Here is a 20,172-nt window from a genome sequence, read left to right as displayed (position 1 = left end):
CGATCAGACACCATGTCGACAGTGAGTGCCCTGCCTATCCTGAAATCTAGTCTCCAAATGCGCCGTCCCATGGGCTCCACCTCCCCCAGGCGCGGGCGTCGCCACACACTCCCGGCCAGCGAGTTCCGTTGCCTCCGCCCGGAGGACGCAATCAGCGTGATCGAGAGAGAGGGTAACAACTTTTAACTTACTCAAATGTATAACCTGTTTTTACCCCAACACTCGTCGTTTTTCTTTACAACTTTGTACCTAGACTTTAAAAAGTATATTGATGTTTTGTGAGAAAAAAATATGCTATGTCATTATTTGGACTTGTCAAATGTAGACTATTTATGGATGAGGTGCTTCACGTCAAAGTAAACTTTAAACATGTTTTATAGACTAGGCTAATATACATTTTGGGAATAAATCTTTGGATACCAACCAAATTCATGACAAACAGTCAGTCAGTCATGATTTGGATTCATTTCACCAAGTATGTAGTTGGAAGTAAGCAAACTGAGATTAGACTAAGCAACTATGTGTGTACTTGGTCATGGACTTGTGTTGTCTGTCTGCCTTCCTCAGTCTTCCTCTGTGTCTGGAGTGTCCGCTCCACTTGGATGAGGTGTGTCACTTCCTGACGCTGTGCCCTGAGCTGTCAGTGGGCTGGTTTGAGGAGGGACGCCTTGTTGCCTTCATCATAGGATCACTGTGGGACCAGGAGAAACTAGCCATGGTAAGCCCCAAGTCAAAACGTGTTAAGTGGGACATTGTCTTTATTATAATGAATGACTTTTGGTAGCCTACCCAATTAATAAAAAGACAAGCTTTGAGGATGTACTTCAATGTGGTATTTTATCAATAGATAAGTACAATATTTTTTTAGCACAGGGACTTCAAAGGTTTTTATATAAAACAGCTCAAAATCAGAGAATGCAACAACCTTATATCCACACAACCAACCTTATATCCACATAAACAAACATGTCAATTCAGGGTTCAATAGAGCTGATCATGAAAAAAACTCCATGACAATGATAAATGGTTAGTCGGGTGATCTCACATTGCACTCATGCACTCAAAACTCAGCCTTCCCTCCCTCCTTTTTCAGGACACTCTCACCCTCCACAAGCCCCACGGTCCACCTCCATGTACTTGCTGTCCACCGCACCTTCCGGCAGCAAGGCAAGGGCTCCATCCTGATGTGGCGCTACCTGCAGTACCTGCGCTGCCTGCCCTATGTACGCTGTGCCATGCTCATGTGCGAATACTCCCTGGTCCCTTTCTACCAGAAGTCAGGCTTTAAAGTGCAGGGCCCCAGTGGGGCCCCTGACCTTCATTGAGAATATGTACCCTGTCCAGGGCCACACGTACATGCACCACAACAGTGGTGTTTGAGGGGACACGAACCAAGATGGATGCCTCCTTCAATGGGGGGGGTGGGGGGGGTGTTTGACCAACCTTCCGTGGCTGGAAGAGGGCTACAGTGGCAAGAAAAAGTATGTGAACCCTTTGGAATTACCTGGATTTCTGCATAAATTGGTAATCAAATTTGATCTGATCTTCATCTAAGTTACAACAATAGACAAACACAGTCTGCTTAAACTAATAACACACAAACAATTATACGTTCTCATGTCTTTATTGAACACACCGTGTAAACATTCACAGTGCAGGGTGGGAAAAGTATGTGAACCCCTGGATTTAATAACTGGTTGACCCTCCTTTGGCAGCAATAACCTCAACCACACATTTTCTGTAGTTGCGGTTCAGACCTGCACAACGGTCAGGAGGAATTTTGGACCATTCCTCTTTACAAAACTGTTTCAGTTCAGCAATATTCTTGGGATGTCTGGTGTGAACCACTCTCTTACAGCATCTCAATCGGGTTGAGGTCAGGACTCTGACTGGGCCACTCCAGAAGGCGTATCTTCTTCTGTTGAAGCCATTTTGTTGTTGATTTACTTCTGTGTTTTGGGTTGTTGTCCTGTTGCATCACCCAACTTCTGTTGAGCTTCAATTGGCGGACAGATAGCCTTACATTCTACTGCAAAATGTCTTGATAAACTTGGGAATTCATTCTTCCGTCGATAATAGCAAGCTGTCCAAGCCCTAAGGCAGCAAAGCAGCTTCAAACCATGATGCTCCCTTCACCATACTTTACAGTTGGGATGAGGTTTTGATGTTAGTGTGCTGTGCCTTTTTTTCTCCACACATAGTGTTGTGTGTTCCTTCCAAACAACTCAACTTTAGTTTAATCTGTCCTCAGAATATTTTGCCAGTAGCGCTGTGGAACATCCATATGCTCTTTTGCGAACTTCAGACGTGCAGCAATGTTATTTTTGGACAGCAGTGGCTTCTTCCCATGAACACCATTCTTGTTTAGTGTTTTACGTATCATCAACAAATAAGTTAGCATGTTCCAGAGATTTCTGTAAATCTTTAGCTGACACTCTAGGATTCTTCTTAACCTCGTTGAGCATTCTGCGCTGTGCTCTTGCAGTCATCTTTGCAGGACGGCCACTTCTAGGGAGAGTAGCAACAGTGCTGAACTTTCTCCATTTATAGACAATTTGTCTTACCATGGACTGATGAACATCAAGGCTTTTAGAGATACTTTTGTAACCCTTTCCAGCTTTATGCAAGTCAACAAATCTTAATCTTGGGTCTTCTGAGATCTCTTTTGTTCGAGGCATGGTTCACATCAGGCAATGCTTCTTGTGAATAGCAAACTCAAATTTGGTGTGTTTTTTATAGGGCAGGGCAGCTCTAACCAACATCTCCAATCTCATCTCAATGATTGTATTCCATTGTTAGATGACTCCTAACTCCAATTAGCTTTTGGAGAAGTCATTAACTTAGGGGTTCACATACTTTTTCCAACCTACACTGTGAATTTTTAAATTATGTATTCAATATAGACAAGAAAAATACAATCATTTGTGTGTTATTAGTTTAAGCAGACTGTGTTTGTCTGTTAGATGAAGATCAGATCAAATTTTATGACCAATTTATGGAGAAATCCAGATAATTCCAAAAGGTTCACATACTTTTTCTTGCCACTGTATGTAAGCAGTTTGGTGAAACCTCGTTCCCAGTCTATTGCACAAAGTTTCTGGGAACGAGATTACACTTGCTGTGAGTTACATGTGGGATACTAGTGCAGTGGTTGGTAGGTGTTTGTCTGTGCTCACTGTTTTGTGTTGTGGCAGGGTTTGTGTGTCCTATGTGGTGGGTGTTACAGAAGATAGTTGACCCGTAAGAGACCAAACATTTACATTTTATTCATTTAGCAGATGCTCTGATCCAGAGTGACTTACAGTTAGTGCATTTATCTTAAGATAGCTCGGTAGGACAACCACATATCACAGGCATAGTAAGTACAGTTGAAGTCGGAAGTTTACATACATATACTTTGGTTGGAGTCATTAAAACTCGTCGGTTAGGACATCTACTTTGTGCATGACACAATTGTTTACAGACAGATTAATTCACTGTATCACAATTCCAGTGGGTCAGACGTTTACATACACTAAATTGACTGTGCCTTTAAACAGATTGGAAAATTCCTTTAAACTAGAGGTCAACCGAATATGATTTTTCAACGCCAATATCGATACCGATTATTGGAGGACCAAAAAAAGCAGTTACTGATTAATCGTCCGATTTAAAAAGATATACACTGCTCAAAAAAATAAAGGGAACACTTAAACAACACAATGTAACTCCAAGTCAATCACACTTCTGTGAAATCAAACTGTCCACTTAGGAAGCAACACTGATTGACAATAAATTTCACATGCTGTTGTGCAAATGGAATAGACAAAAGGTGGAAATTATAGGCAATTAGCAAGACACCCCCAATAAAGGAATGGTTCTGCAGGTGGTGACCACAGACCACTTCTCAGTTCCTATGCTTCCTGGCTGATGTTTTGGTCACTTTTGAATGCTGGCGGTGCTTTCACTCTAGTGGTAGCATGAGACGGAGTCTACAACCCACACAAGTGGCTCAGGTAGTGCAGTTCATCCAGGATGGCACATCAATGCGAGCTGTGGCAAAAAGGTTTGCTGTGTCTGTCAGCGTAGTGTCCAGAGCATGGAGGCGCTACCAGGAGACAGGCCAGTACATCAGGAGATGTGGAGGAGGCCGTAGGAGGGCAACAACCCAGCAGCAGGACCGCTACCTCCGCCTTTGTGCAAGGAGGTGCACTGCCAGAGCCCTGCAAAATGACCTCCAGCAGGCCACAAATGTGCATGTTTCAGCATATGGTCTCACAAGGGGTCTGAGGATCTCATATCGGTACCTAATGGCAGTCAGGCTACCTCTGGCGAGCACATGGAGGCCTGTGCGGCCCCACAAAGAAATGCCACCCCACACCATGACTGACCCACCGCCAAACCGGTCATGCTGGAGGATGTTGCAGGCAGCAGAACGTTCTCCACAGCGTCTCCAGACTCTGTCACGTCTGTCACATGAGCTCATGTGCTCAGTGTGAACCTGCTTTCATCTGTGAAGAGCACAGGGCGCCAGTGGCGAATTTGCCAATCTTGGTGTTCTCTGGCAAATGCCAAACGTCCTGCACGGTGTTGGGCTGTAAGCACAACCCCCACCTGTGGACGTCGGGCCCTCATACCACCCTCATGGAGTCTGTTTCTGACCGTTTGAGCAGACACATGCACATTTGTGGCCTGCTGGAGGTCATTTTGCAGGGCTCTGGCAGTGCACCTCCTTGCACAAAGGCGGAGGTAGCGGTCCTGCTGCTGGGTTGTTGCCCTCCTACGGCCTCCTCCACATCTCCTGATGTACTGGCCTGTCTCCTGGTAGCGCCTCCATGCTCTGGACACTACGCTGACAGACACAGCAAACCTTTTTGCCACAGCTCGCATTGATGTGCCATCCTGGATGAACTGCACTACCTGAGCCACTTGTGTGGGTTGTAGACTCCGTCTCATGCTACCACTAGAGTGAAAGCACCGCCAGCATTCAAAAGTGACCAAAACATCAGCCAGGAAGCATAGGAACTGAGAAGTGGTCTGTGGTCACCACCTGCAGAACCATTCCTTTATTGGGGGTGTCTTGCTAATTGCCTATAATTTCCACCTTTTGTCTATTCCATTTGCACAACAGCATGTGAAATTTATTGTCAATCAGTGTTGCTTCCTAAGTGGACAGTTTGATTTCACAGAAGTGTGATTGACTTGGAGTTACATTGTGTTGTTTAAGTGTTCCCTTTATTTTTTTGAGCAGTGTATATATATATTTGTAATAATGACAATTACAACAATACTGAATGAACACTTTTATTTTAACTTAACATAATACATAAATAAAATCAATTTAGTCACAAATAAATAATGAAACATGTTCAATTTGGTTTAAATAATGCGAAAACACTGTAATAGTGCCTGTGGGTAGCTGGTGTAGAGGAGTCAGGCACAGGACAACAGATATGAGTAATAAACGTAATTTACTCAAATATTCACAAATACAACACAATAAATCGAGCCCACAAATACGGACCGTATTACAAACAATCACTCATAAACAACCATGGGGGAACAGAGGGTTAAATAATGAACAAGTAATTGGGGGATTGAAACCAGGTGTGTAAGACAAGGACAAAACAAATGGAAAATTAAAAGTGGATCGGCGATGGCTAGAAGGCCATCGGAACCGTTCCGTATTTTATCTAACGGGTGGCATCCCTAAGTCTAAATATTGCTGTTACATTGCACAACCTTCAATGTAATGTCATAATAATGTACAATTCTGGCAAATTAATTACGGTCTTTGTTAGAAAGAAATGGTCTTCACACAGTTCGCAACGAGCTAGGCGGCCCAAACTGCTGCATATATCCTGACTCTGCTTGCACAGAACGCAAGAGAAGTGACATAATTTCCCTAGTTAAAAGAAATTCATGTTAGCAGGCAATATTAACTAAATATGCAGGTTAAAAAAATATACTTGTGTATTGATTTTAAGAAAGGCATTGATGTTTATGGTCAGGTACACATTGGTGCAACAACAGTGCTTTTTTCGCGAATGCGCTTGTTAAATCATCACCCGTTTGGTGAAGTATGCTGTGATTCGATGATAAATTAACAGGCACCGCATTGATTATATGTAACGCAGGACAAGCTAGATAAACTAGTAATATCATCAACCATGTGAAGTTAACTAGTGATTATGTTAAGATTGATTGTTTTTTATAAGATAAGTTTAATGCTAGCTAGCAACTTACCTTGGCTCTTTGCTGCACTCGCGTAACAGGTGGTCAGCCTGTCACGCAGTCTCCTCGTGGAGTGCAATGTAATCGACCATAATCGGCGTCCAAAAATGCCAATTACAGATTGTTATGAAAACTTGAAAATCGGCCATGCCGATTAATCGGTCGACCTCTACTTTAAACAGCTTGGAAAATTCCAGAAAATGGCATGGCTTTAGAAGCTTCTGATAGGCTAATTGACATAATTTGAGTCAATTAGAGGTGTACCTGTGGATGTATTTCAAGGCCTACCTTCACACTTAGTGCCTCTTTGCTTGACATCATGGGAAAATCAAAAGAAATCAGCCAAGAACTCCGAAAAAAATGTGTAGACATCCACAAGTCTAGTTCATCATTGGGAGCAATTTCCAAATGCCTGAAGGTACCACGTTCATCTGTACAAACAATAGCATGCAAGAATTAACACCATGGAACCACGCAGCCGTCATACCGCTCAGGAAGGAGACGCGTTCTGTCTCCTAGAGATGAACGTACTTTGCTGCGAAAAGTGCAAATCAATCCCAGAACAACAGCAAAGGACCTTGTGAAGATGCTGGAGGAAACAGGTACAAAAGTATCTATATCCACAGTAAAACGAGTCCAAATCGACAACCTGAAAGACCGCTCAGCAAGGAAGAAGCCACTGCTCCAAAACCGCCATAAAAAGCCAGACTACGGTTTGCAACTGCACATGGGGTCAAAGATCATACTTTTTGGAGAAATGTTCTTTGGTCTGATGAAACAAAAATAGAACTGTTTGGCCATAATGACCATCGTTATGTTTGGAGGAAAAAGGGGGAGGCTTGCAAGCCGAAGAACACCGTCCCAACCATGAAGCACGGGGGTGGCAGCATCATGTTTTGGGGGTGCTTTGCTGCAGGAGGGACTGGTGCACTTCACAAAATAGATGGCATCATGAGGCATGAAAATTATGTGGATATATTGAAGCAACATCTCAAGACATCAGTCAGGAAGTTAAAGCTTGGTCGCAAATGGGTCTTCCAAATGGACAATGACCCCAAGCATACTTCCAAAGTTGTGGCAAAATGGCTTAAGGACAACAAAGTCAAGGTATTGGAGTGGCCATCACAAAGCCCTGACCTCCTTCCTATAGAAAATTTGTGGTCAGAACTGAAAAAGCATGTGCGAGCAAGGAGGTCTACAAACCTGACTCAGTTACACCAGCTCTGTCAGGAGGAATGGGTTCAAATTCACCCAACTTATTGTGGGAAGCTTGTGGAAGGCTACCTGAAACGTTTGACCCAAGTTAAACCATTTAAAGGCAATGCTATGAAATACTAATTGAATGTATGTAAACTTCTGACCCACTGGGAATGTGATGAAAGAAATAAAAGCTGAAATAAATAATTCTCTCTACTATTAGAGACATTTCACATTCTTAAAATAAAGTGGTGATCCTAACTGACATAAGACAGGAAATTTTCACTAGGATTAAATGTCAGGAATTGTGAAAAACTGAGTTTAAATGTATTTGGCTAAGGTGTATGTAAACTTCCGACTTCCACTGTACAGTTCTCCTCAAAGTACCTATCAGCAAAGTCAAAGCTAGTAAGGGGGGGGGGGGGGGGGGGGGGGTCAAATGTGAGTGTTAGTTCACGAAAGGCTTTTTTTATCTCAAAGGCGGACATGATCTTTGGGGAAGATATGGAATTACGTGATTATAAATGTATTACTTGATTCATTTTTACAAAATGTCTTATTCGTGATGACCAAATAGAATCTGCTAACTGACAAAAATGCTCTAGGTTTACATTAGAAAAGTGCAGCAAGGAAAAGTGCAGCAAAGTACACATTTTGTATAAAATGCTGGACATTTTTAAACTCATGTTAAGTCTGAGATTTTAACAAACAAGCTGCATCTTGATGGATGACTTGAGCATCGAAAATGCAGATAGGCCTAGATTGAAGAAGGGTCAGCTAGCTTCTGTCTCTTCCTGTTAGCGCTTTGTGGCTGTGCTGCTTGTGTATCGATCCATTGCAAGCATTAAAACAGAATCGACTCAATGTCTCTTTTTTACTGTTGTCTCGTGAGCCAAGCAATCAGGAAGAACACTTTCAATCTCATTCTTCCTATCTGAATATGCAGCTTTATGGCACATCAACACCTGGGCGATTGCCTGGGACTTTCATTTGCTTTTCAAGATCACTAATGTTTTTGTTTATCCTTCTGTATTTATGCCTTTAAAATGCACTGGGCAGCTAAAAGTCACCACGACTTTTATAAACCATGGTATTTACCATGGTAGTAGTATTAATGGTAGTATTACCCTTTTAGCTAGCACCTGTTTATTTCTAGATTGTGAGAAAATATTGAAATTAGATTACCGATATACAGTATACCAGGGAGGGATATAGGCAAACCAGGCTGTGTTTGTTTGTCGGCAGAGACGCTAGTCTCCAAAGTAGACCACTATTGCGCGCCTCTCCTCCTGGAGCTATAGGGGTTTAACTGCTAACGTGTCCATTAGCAGGCACTATTGTCGTTAACTTTTAGGGATTTATGAGAATCGCCTATTTGCTGCTGCCAAGCATTTTAAACAAAGCTAGGCCTACTGTATTCAGTAAGCAGCATTACCACTAGAGGCCATGTCTGGAGGGTGTTGGTAGTAATGACACATTTATGGGAATCCAATTAACAATATAGTATGGAGTTGTGAACAATATACTTGTAGCTGGCACAGTATTTGAAAATAGACTTTATAGCATTTTGATGTTTGAAACACAGCAATTTTTACCAATATCCCTCCCCGGGATTTTCCATTCCTTGATAAATTAGTCGCCTTTTCCCCTGTAGAAACCACCACCTCTACCTCCAATCTTGAATCAAGACCATGACAGATTTTTATAACATTTTGAAAATAAGAAAATAAACTATTTTTCAAGCATTTCTGTTTCTGACTGTTTCCCTTTCACTTTGAATGTAGAAATGCATTACACTGTAGGGTTTCTATGATTAACAAATGCCAGATTTAGAGGACAAAGCAACTTGTTTTCAACTTCTCAGCTTGCAAAAACGTGACCCACAGAGATTAAAGTTGTGGAGTAAATCTCGCTTGAAGAAGGTGAATCTACAACAGTATTTCTATTCCTAGCTTTTCAAGCACCACCACACTACCCGGCTGAATGCGATTGTCAAGAGAAATAGTTCAGAAGCATAGATCCAAAGTAGTAGTTCCTCGAGCCATTTTCACACAAGTCAAGAAAGGTTACCGGTAGTTGAATCTATGACCTCAAGACACACGAGGGAAAACATGATTAAATGTACATTTATTTTTAAGAACATCGTCTGAATTTGTACATACACGTAAGTGTAATATCTTAAACTGCAGCAATAATATATCACAATATCTCAGTAAAAGAGCAAATTCCAAAGTATTCCTTTTTAATCCAATAAATAACTAATCAATTTGGTCCAAATGCATTTACAGACTTATGCATTTATGCTTGCCGATTTACAGACTCAAATTCAAGGCTTACACACATTTCAGAAGGCACTGTGAATTCCTATGAAGAGGACCAGACAGTGCAAAAGTGTTCATATAAAAAGAAAAGGAGGGACAGATTCCTAGCAAATGAAACAGGGTCACAACCATTTAAATGCCCAAATGACAAAACAACGTAAAACAGTACTCAACGATCGTCCAACCAACACCTGTGAAGAATTCCACGTTTTTGACATAGTCGGTCATTAACGCCACCAGTTGACTGCTGGTGTGTAAAGTGACTTAACAAAGCATAGTAAATCCTGCTCTTATAATCCACATCACCGCAGTAATCCACCTCTCAGGAAATGTCCTAAACAGTGAAGAGTGGACACCTGCCAGAGGAGAGGGTCATAATCCAAGAGACCAGGAGCAGGCCGGGATGGCAGAAACTCTATTGGCCATTTTGATATCTGTAAATGGCAAGAGTGACTAGTAGCCTTTCTTGAATCAATGGCCATTGATCAAGGCACGCAGTACACAGACTCTCGTTCGGCTTTGAGATATAGACACATTACACATTGATTGATAAGTAGTAATTTGCTCTGATATCACTCAAGTGCTATAATTACTATATTACTGTAGAGATATAGTGCAAGCACATCGTAGTTTGAAGTGAAACAACATGGACTTTCTAGTTTGCTCAATATCAGATCACATACTGCCTTTTGTTCTGTCAGTCAGATCCTATAATCTTACGATATTACGTGTAATTAACGTGAGTATCAAAGCTATAAACACAATGTCCAGTGATATGGCACAATTATGGCCAGAACAAGTCAACGTGTTTAATTAGTAGTGCACTTAAACTGAAAAGCTTTCCATAAGGCTAACAGCTTGTCTTTGGGGCAGTGACACAGTACAATTGGAATTAGTTCTAGCACCTGTGGCAGTTGATACAAAAAACCTAGGCAGATTGGAAGGCAGGATTTGGAAGGTCAGACCATCATTTACAGATACAATAACACCATTTTATTGAAACTGTCTGTACAGTATAATTCATTGTGAAAGGCAACTGCTTTCCCCAAAACAGTGCCATGGAAAAGTCATGAAAAGCACACAAAACTAGGTTCAAGTTGAAACAATGCTCCAGCCAGTGGCAAACTGTATGACTTGTATTCAATACCATAATTAAATGCTCACATGAACAGCTAACTCAAAGTATTTGAACATAATGAAATGTTATATCACGTAGTGTTAGATACATCCAGTGTTGTAGAAAATGAGTCCAAAAGGTAACAAATAAGAGGCCTCTAGTATTAACGTGACAGTTTATGAACCGATAGGGTAGGATATCCTCTGTAGTCTTCCAAGTCCACTTTAACGCCACGCTCAGACTGAGTGGGTCTCTCCAGAGGAACTAGCATAGCTTTACAGTGTTGAAGTCAATGTGCGTAGACACCCTGGGTGCGTACGGGCATACGAACCAGGTGCGCTCTCCCTTTAAGTTCCGTTTCCCTTAAAAGTATTTTCCACTGCGCTTCCTGTCCAGGTTCTAAAGCCAGCTCCCATTAGATGTTAGCTTTTCAGTGAATGTCCAGGCTTTAAAGCCAGCTAGCATTAGCTGCTAGCGCTTTAGTGAGTGCTAGCCTAGTGCACCACATGGTCGATGTCGTACTTCTCGCAGAACTTGTTGGTGAAGGGCAGGCAGGTGAGGTGCTCCAGCCAGTGCCAGTTGATGGGGTAGATATAGAACCAGACGACCAGCGAGGAGAGCAGGCCCAGGTAGACCAGCAGCGACAGCAGGATGAGGACACGCTTTCGGTACTTGTCGAAGTCGCCGAACGTCACGTAGGGCAGGAAGGCAAAGGAGAGCAGTAGGCCGCTGAGGAAGCCGAAGATGTGGGCGATGTTGTCGATCCAGGGCAGCAAGCCACACAGGAACAGGAAGAAGACGATGCCCACCAGCTTGAGGAAGGCCTTCCACGGCCTCTCCAGCATCTGCCAGCCCTGGATGAGTTCCACAAACAGGCAGGCAAGCAGCCCGAACTGGGAGCCAGCTGGGCCAACCTGGATGATAACCAGAGAAAGACAGAGAGAGAGAGAGGGAAAAGAGAGAGTCATACATCCACCTGCTCTGACCAAACAAAATGGAGGGAGGGGTTGATGTTTCCCTCAATGACGATGCCACCACTGGATGAATGGGTGACAAGACCAGCACATGCATGAATGAATGTCAATGTTGACCATAACATGGGGCATATCATCTGTTGAAATTCATATCAAATGAAAGTACATTAACATGAAGGAAGTGGTGGTAGCATACGTGCTCCTTGCTAATGGACAGGCAGATGACTGAGGCTGAGTTGGTATAGTCCCTTATAGCGGAGGACAATAGGAACCGGGCAAAATGGTAAGCAGGTTAACCAGCATTAAATATTGATGTCTGTGTGTAATAGTGGATTTGGTCGGTAGTCTACTGATCCAAATGCATGTTTGGAGAGGCTTAGACCTGCAATTGACTTCATCTCAACAGGGTAATTATTGTTGGTATAATGTCCCCAAATAAATGCTGCGATCAATATATAATTACACCATCTGACATTTTAACCACTGTCACTTTTATGTCTACAGTGACGGTGGATGTTCAAAAAATGGGAATGTGTCATCGTTGGAGTAGTATAACAAAAGAGTATTACATGGTGCCTCCGTTCTAAACCTTACGACTGTTAAGGTACAACGGAAATGTAACTACTCAATAATTACGTCTAGACTAAAATCAAGAGCAATGGTTCTTTGGCCACTGGTTCTACAGCTGGCATCCTGATTAGATTGACGTCAGGGCTGTGACAGGCGTACAGGGGCAGATGGCTAATCTGAGATTCTAACCTCCCACAAGGACAGAAGAGGAAGAGTGAGGCTTTTCACACGCCCTAGGCACGTTCAAGACACGCTATATAGGTGCTCTGAATCCAATCATTCCCCAGCCGGCGCTAGACAGTCTAAGCTTCATTGGCCATTGAACACTTCGTTTGACAGGCTGCGTTTCGGAACGTCTGAACTTTCTCTGACTTCTGAATTTTCTGCACTCACGAGTGACTCAGAAAGTCCTTTGAAGAAGAACTAGGGAATGTTCCTGTTCTGACATCTAGTTGTTTCTTTAGAGAGAGGCTGAGTTGCAGAACGTCTCAACTTCTGACATCTGAATTTCTGCACTGAAGAGTGACTCAAAGTCCTTTGAAGAAGTACTAGCGACTGTTACTTTTGTATGATTAAGCCTTTCTGAAACCACCACCAGAACTGAATAAACTACTTTTAAAGTTGAATGAGAAATCCAAGATATCTTGCAATTTCTATGAAGATCTTGAGATAACCCTATAGGCCATCCAAGCCTGACCCACCCAAGACTGCCGGTCATACTGCTCGCTGAGCGGAACAATGATATGCCGAACGGTAATCTGGTTTAGACCGCATGGGAATCATCACACATCACCAGATGCTTTAGCCAGTAATAATAGATCATGACATCAAGTCACACGCATTGGGTTGCAAAATTCCTGGATCGTTCAATAAATTTCCCTGATTTTCCAAAAATTCTGGTTTGAGGATTCTGGATTTCCTGCTTATTCCCTTCTGATTCCAGGAAACCTCCAACCAGGAATTTGAGGAAAACCTGGGAATTTATTTAAAGTTCCAGGAATTGTGCAACCCTACACACGCACATATTCTCAGGCATTCCCATGGGGCTCTCTTGGACTGATGCCTCTTTATGTTCATCTTCCTTTGGCATGTGACACGTGCCTGATTTTCCACCACTTACACTTCCAGCTGCACTCACTGGTAAATCAACGCAGAAGGTGATTGGTTTTCAGTAGCCCAAGTTGTGACACTTGGGCTTAGTGCACTAGTGTGACCTTTGTTGTACTCTCACTTCATAACAACAACACGAGGGAGAGGGTTAAAGAGGAGGTCTTTGGTAGTTTATTAATCAAAAGCCAAGAAAACAAAATGGTTGCTAATATTTTAAGTCCAAGGTTTCAGATGAGTTAATTAACGCAAGGTGTCTAAGTTCCTCGGTGTACATATCACTGACAAACTGAAATGGTCCATGCACACAGACAGTGAGGTGAAGAAGGCGCAACAGTGCCTCGTCAACCTCAGGAGGCTGAAAAAATGTGGCTTGTCACCCAAAACCCTCACTAACTTTTACAGGTGCACAATTGAGAGCATCCTGTTGGGCTGTATCACTGCCTGGAACGGCAACTGCACCGCCAATAACCGCAGGGCTCTCCGGAGGGTGGTGCGGTCTGCACAACGCATCACCAGGGGCAAACTACCTGCCCTCCAGGACACGTACAACACCTGATGTCACAGTAAGGCAAAAAAGATAATCAAGGACAACAACCACCCGAGTCACTGCCTGTTCACCCCGCTTCCATCCATTAGGTGAGGTCAGTACAGGTGCATCAAAGATGGGAAAGATATTGAAAAACAGCTTCTATCTCAAGGCATCAGATTGTTAAACAGCCACCACCAGCACAGAGAGGCGGCTGCCTGCCTACAGACTTGATATCATTGGCCACTTTAATAAATGGAACACTAGTCACTTTAATAATTACATATCTCGCATTACTCATCTCATATGTATATACTGTATCCTTCACTATCTATTCTTTACTATCTATTGCATCTTAGCCGCTCTGTCACTGCTCATCCATGTATTTTATGCTTATATATTCTCATCCCATTCCTTTACTAGATTGTGTGTATTAGGTTTTGTTGTGGAATTTGTTAGATATTAGGTTTTGTTGTGGAATTGTTACACATTACCTGTTAGATACTGCAGCACTGTCTGATCTAGAAGCATAAGCATTTCGCTACACTCGCAACAACATCTGCCTGCTAACCATGTGTATGTGACCACTTCGAAATGAGCTGTTTTGCTAGCTAGCTTTCTAGAAGGCTGCTCACTTGCACAAGAGAGACTGCGCGCACAGCTCCTGTGTGTGTGTGGGTGAATGGGAACAATGGAAAACTTTCGGGAAATATGAATGTTGTTACAATCTAAAGCACTAAATAGGTATTACTACAAGGTTCTACATGTTTTTGTTGTTATTATGATGAGTTTGCATACTGATAGGAATTAATACAGTACAGTATGTAATAAATATAGGAACAGTATATACAAGGATGATTAATGGTGATAATAGTGAGATACGTGATGCATTTAAAAAGGTTTGTTATTTTGTCCATTTAAAAGAGATAAAGGACTTATTGAGCCATTGAAATGTATAAATGAGAATATACTGGTTTATCAAACAATTGTAACAGCTACGTAATTTGAGAGAATATATTGTGCATTTGTAAAACATATTTTGTACCTATGTAAATGCTTGATGATTTTATAAGAAAAGACTCATTACAAGTGATGAAGCCGTAGCCACATCTCCATGTGACTTATTTATATATTTCTCCCTTTTAGGGGTATAACACAAACATTTAGTTTCCAACATCGTGAAGACCTAAAACTAATCCTAACTTGTGATGTGTTTAACCACAGTGGCTAGAGAGTGATTAACCACAGTGGCTAGAGAGTGTTTAACCACAGTGGCTAGAGAGTGTTTAACCACAGTGGCTAGAGAGTGTTTAACCACAGTGGCTAGAGAGTGATTAACCACAGTGGCTAGAGAGTGTTTAACCACAGTGGCTAGAGAGTGTTTAACCACAGTGGCTAGAGAGTGTTTAACCACAGTGGTTAGAGAGTGTTTAAGCACAGTGGCTAGAGAGTGTTTAACCACAGTGGCTAGAGAGTGTTTAACCACAGTGGCTAGAGAGTGTTTAAGCACAGTGGCTAGAGAGTGTTTAAGCACAGTGGCTAGAGAGTGTTTAACCACAGTGGCTAGAGAGTGTTTAACCACAGTGGCTAGAGAGTGTTTAAGCACAGTGGCTAGAGAGTGTTTAACCACAGTGGCTAGAGAGTGATTAACCACAGTGGCTAGAGTGTTTAACCACAGTGGCTAGAGAGTGTTTAAGCACAGTGGCTAGAGAGTGTTTAAGCACAGTGGCTAGAGAGTGTTTAAGCACAGTGGCTAGAGAGTGTTTAAGCACAGTGGCTAGAGAGTGTTTAAGCACAGTGGCTAGAGAGTGTTTAAGCACAGTGGCTAGAGAGTGTTTAAGCACAGTGGCTAGAGAGTGTTTAACCACAGTGGCTAGAGAGTGTTTAACCACAGTGGCTAGAGAGTGTTTAACCACAGTGGCTAGAGAGTGATTAACCACAGTGGCTAGAGTGTTTAACCACAGTGGCTAGAGAGTGTTTAAGCACAGTGGCTAGAGAGTGTTTAAGCACAGTGGCTAGAGAGTGTTTAAGCACAGTGGCTAGAGAGTGTTTAACCACAGTGGCTAGAGAGTGATTCGGCCACAGCTTCGGGGTCTTGTTTACTCCACCAATGGGATAATCCCCTCTTACTGAAACTGGGCCCTAAGTGGCTTGAGATGAGGAGGCATGCGTCGCCTCACGTCTCTGGAGCTATTCCTGTTGTGTGAAAGGCTGCGTCCTGCTGGTGCAGCAGCGGTGACATTTCGGAGTGCTAGCTCACAGTAACTTCACACTAGGACAGTGACAGACGCACGTAGCGCCAAATCATGTCAAAGACGCACAGCTGCAGCCACATACCTGCAGAGTTTTGTAATAGAGATTGAAAGAAAAAAAGAGATTCTTCCAGAAATAGGTACTCCTCGGGAGTACTAAACTCTGATCCATAATCTGTATGTAGAAGCATTGGAAGACCAGACCATTTCTTTTTTTCAACAATTGAACAGACCAGGAATCTGGACTAGCGTAGCAGTGACCTTTGTTAAAACTTGTTTGGGATAGGGTGCAGCATTTTCACTTTTGGATGAATAGCGTGCCCAGAGTGAACTGCCTCCTACTCAGTCCCAGATGCTAATATATGCATATTATTATTAGTATTGGATAGAAAACACTCGGAAGTTTCTAAAACTGTTTGAATGATGTCTGTGAGTATAACAGAACTCATATGGCAGGCAAAAACCTGAGAAAGAATCCAAACAGGAAGTGGGAAATCTGAGGTTTGTCAACAGTCTTTAGAACGTGGTTTCAGGCTTCTCATGTGAAGGGGGGCCGGATGGGAGCTGTTTTACTAAGGGGTCTGCCTACACCCTCGTTCTCAGTCACGCTCTTTCACTTGAGAGGTTGCTCTCGTTCCAGTGCATTTCTACAGACAATGGAATTCTCCGGTTGGAACATTATTGAACTTTTATGATAAAAACATCCTAAAGATTGATTCTATACTTAGTTTGACAAGTTTCTTCGACCTGTAATATAACTTTTTGAACGTTTCGTCCGAATGGACCTGATCACGCTTTTGGATTGTTTACCAAACTCCCTAACAAAAGAAGCTATTGGACATAAATGGACATAAATGATGGACATTATCGAACAAAACAAGCATTTATTGTGGAACTGCGATTCCTGGGAGTGCATTCTGATGAAGATCATCAAAGGTAAGTGAATATTTCTAATGCTATTTATGAATAATGTTGACTACCCAACATGGCGGAGATTTCTCTGGCTGGTTTGGGCTCCGATCGCCGTTCTCAGATTATGCTTTTTCCGTAAAGTGTTTTTGAAATCTGACACAGCGGTTGCATTAAGGAGAAGTGTATCTAAAATTTAATGTATAATAGCTGTATTTTCATCAACATTTATTATGAGTATTTCTGTAAATTCATGTGGCTCTCTGCAATATCACTGCATGTTTTGGAACTACTGAATCTAACACGCCAATGTAAAATAAGATTTTTGGATATAAATATGAACTTTACCGAACAAAACATCCATGTATTGTGTAACATGAAGCCCTATGAGTGTCATCTGATGAAGATCATCAAAGGTTAGTGATTAATTTTATCTCCATTTGTGCTTATAGTGACTCCTCTCTTTGGCGGGAAAAATGGCTGGGTTTTTCTGTGACTTGGTGGTGACCTAACGTAATCGTTTGTGGAGCTTTCGCTGTAAAGCATTTTTGAAATCAGACACTGTGGCTGGATTAACGAGAATTTTATCTTTAAAATGGTGCCTAATACTTGTATGTTTGAGAAATTTGATTTATGAGATTTCTGTTGATTTGTATTTGGCTCCCTGCAATTTTATTGGCGGTTGGCGAGCCAGTCCTAGACAGGTTAACCCACACCATATCATTAGGGTAATCTGTAGCGAGCAAAAGAGTGCGTTTTACAGAGGCCAATTGGGAGAGGTTGGTTTGTGCCAATTAGGTTATCCACAGCAGCTCTCTTCTCCCACTTGGCAACACCCACGTCACAAACAATGCTTCCTGTCCACGATACTGAGCCTTGTCCTCGAGCACAAAACTGTAAAGCATGGCTCTTCTTTCCAGTAACATTTGCACTCTTCATTTCTACAACCTAACATACTACGGAGTGAATCAAATTGTAATCAATGAAGTTTAGCATGTTTTGGCTATTACAGTCTGGTCATACAGAAAGGGGGCTGAACACCAGAAGAAATAGAACAAGGGAAAAACATTTAAGTAACTTGTCCACTCTTCCTATGCTAAATGATCAGCAATAGCCCAATGGTGAAGCTATAAGAGGAGATGACAAGGGAACAAGGTCTCCTGTTCAAAGACGCTCTGAAATCACTTCCTGTGCCCTTCACATTTACCCTACTGCTGACTCCGCAACCTGTACTGAGCTTCCCCGCCTCTCTCGCGCTCTCCTTAACACACAGGCACAATTAAGCCAGCTGCGTCAGCTCAAGGGGATTGGACTAACTTTCCATTAGCACATCACACACTGCAGAAGAAAAGGGCTTGGTTGGATTAGATCATGTGCAGATAACACAACAAGCACCAGCGTGTCCCGGTCAGGGAGAGGAACACAGAGAGCTGGACATTGCCTCTGTAGGGAGGATAGGGCTACAATGGGAATGACAGTGAATGACAAAACGTGGAAGAGTGTGTTTGTGTGTGCGACCACACTTGAGAGACTCAGACATGGTCTGAGACAGAAAGAATGGGTCAACTGACTGGGTCAACACTCATTTGTGATAAAACATGAACATGAGACCCAGTTGTGTGTGTTGGGCAAAGGAATGCAAAATGTATTGAATGCATGGAGCTTTACAGTTTACATGGAGTGAATTGATACTCTTTTTCACCACTAGGGGGACCCTGGCACACCACATCTGGTTCCTGCAGCCAAGGCTCTACTTCTCAGACTGTCAGAATGTCTCGTTGACTGTGCCAACCCTAGCAATTCAGCCAGTTCGCATAATTGCAATACGTTTTTGTCAATGGCATTTCTTCCAATGCTTTGAGCATACAAATGAATACAGGATCTCTATGGCTTTCTCAAGCCACGTGTAATGGTTCTGTTCCAGCTTCAGGTGATATGGAGGCAGGGCAGAGGCAGTTAAGTCCTGATCGTTTACCCTCCAGACAGGGTCACGTCCAGTCCAGTCATCTCCCTATCCAAAGCTCCTCCAGTAACCGAGCTAAGCTCAGTGGCTGCCCGGGCCTAGCTGAGATGTTAAACGGTCTCTCTCTCTCACCAGCTCTCCTAGAAAACACCTGACCAGCTTAATGGAGATCAGCAGTGGCAGTTGTGTTAGCTGAGCAGGTGTGTGTACGTGCACTCCTGTGTGTGTGTGTGTGTGTGTATACCTCAGCTCTGTAGGGGAGGAAGAGGGCGCTGGCCAGGTTGCCGGTGATGCCAGAGAGGACGTAGACGATGGAGATGCGGACCCAGCCAGCCAGCTTCTCCAGGTCTCTCAGGATAGTCATCTGGAACACTACGGACACCAGGCAGTGGAGGAGGCTTCATAGGGAAAGGGAAGAGGGCAGTCAGAGGACAACGCATGGAAATGTACACGCATACTGTAGGCTTATACTATATTAACATGCACACACACACACACACACACACACACACACACACACACACACACACACACACACACACACACACACACACACACACACACACACACACACACACACACACACACACACGTTGTTAACATAAACATAAACATAAACACACACACACACCTGAACCCCAGCACGTGCTGTAATCTCCTCACTAAGTACCGATATGTGAATCATGTGGGGGAATCCTCTCTACGCAGTATTTGCTGTTAAGGCCATACTTAGGGACACAATGGGATATCCCTGAGCTTTCACTGACCATGTAAACCGACAAGGAACAATCAGAGCCGTGTAGTAGGCTACAACTAGGGTTAAACAAAGTATTAAAGGCCCAGTGCAATCAAAAACGGGATTTTTCTGTGTTCTATATACATTTCCACACTGAGGTTGGAATAATACTGTGAAATTGACACTAATGCCCTATTAGTGTAAGAACTGCTTGAAATTTTAGCCTGTTTTGGTGGGCTGGACTTTTGGCAAGAATTTAGCTAAGACGATTTTGTAGTGCTTTT

General features: G+C 42.8%; 1 protein-coding gene and 1 pseudogene across 2 annotated transcripts in view; one reads left to right on the top strand and one right to left on the bottom strand.

The window, feature by feature from the left end:
- The first annotated feature begins 12 nt into the window (after nt 1-12).
- LOC120027341 lies at nt 13-1,380 on the top strand (annotated as a pseudogene).
- Nucleotides 1,381-9,520: 8,140 nt separating this feature from the next.
- The window catches only part of LOC120065951 (inactive rhomboid protein 2-like), a 60,647-nt gene continuing 49,995 nt past the window's right edge, over nt 9,521-20,172 (bottom strand). For both annotated transcript variants that reach the window (XM_039016996.1, XM_039017001.1), the window contains exons 17-18: nt 19,397-19,550; nt 9,521-11,762 (exon numbers count right to left, since the gene is read on the bottom strand). In XM_039016996.1, the coding sequence (XP_038872924.1) occupies nt 11,343-11,762; nt 19,397-19,550 (574 nt within the window). In that variant the 3' untranslated portion in view covers nt 9,521-11,342. The remainder of the gene's footprint in view (nt 11,763-19,396; nt 19,551-20,172) is intronic.

This window comes from Salvelinus namaycush, chromosome 2, assembly GCF_016432855.1.
Source record: "Salvelinus namaycush isolate Seneca chromosome 2, SaNama_1.0, whole genome shotgun sequence".
Taxonomy (NCBI): domain Eukaryota; kingdom Metazoa; phylum Chordata; class Actinopteri; order Salmoniformes; family Salmonidae; genus Salvelinus; species Salvelinus namaycush.
The sequence above is the reverse complement of the archived record's forward strand: the minus strand, read 5'-3'. Positions and strand labels throughout refer to the sequence as shown.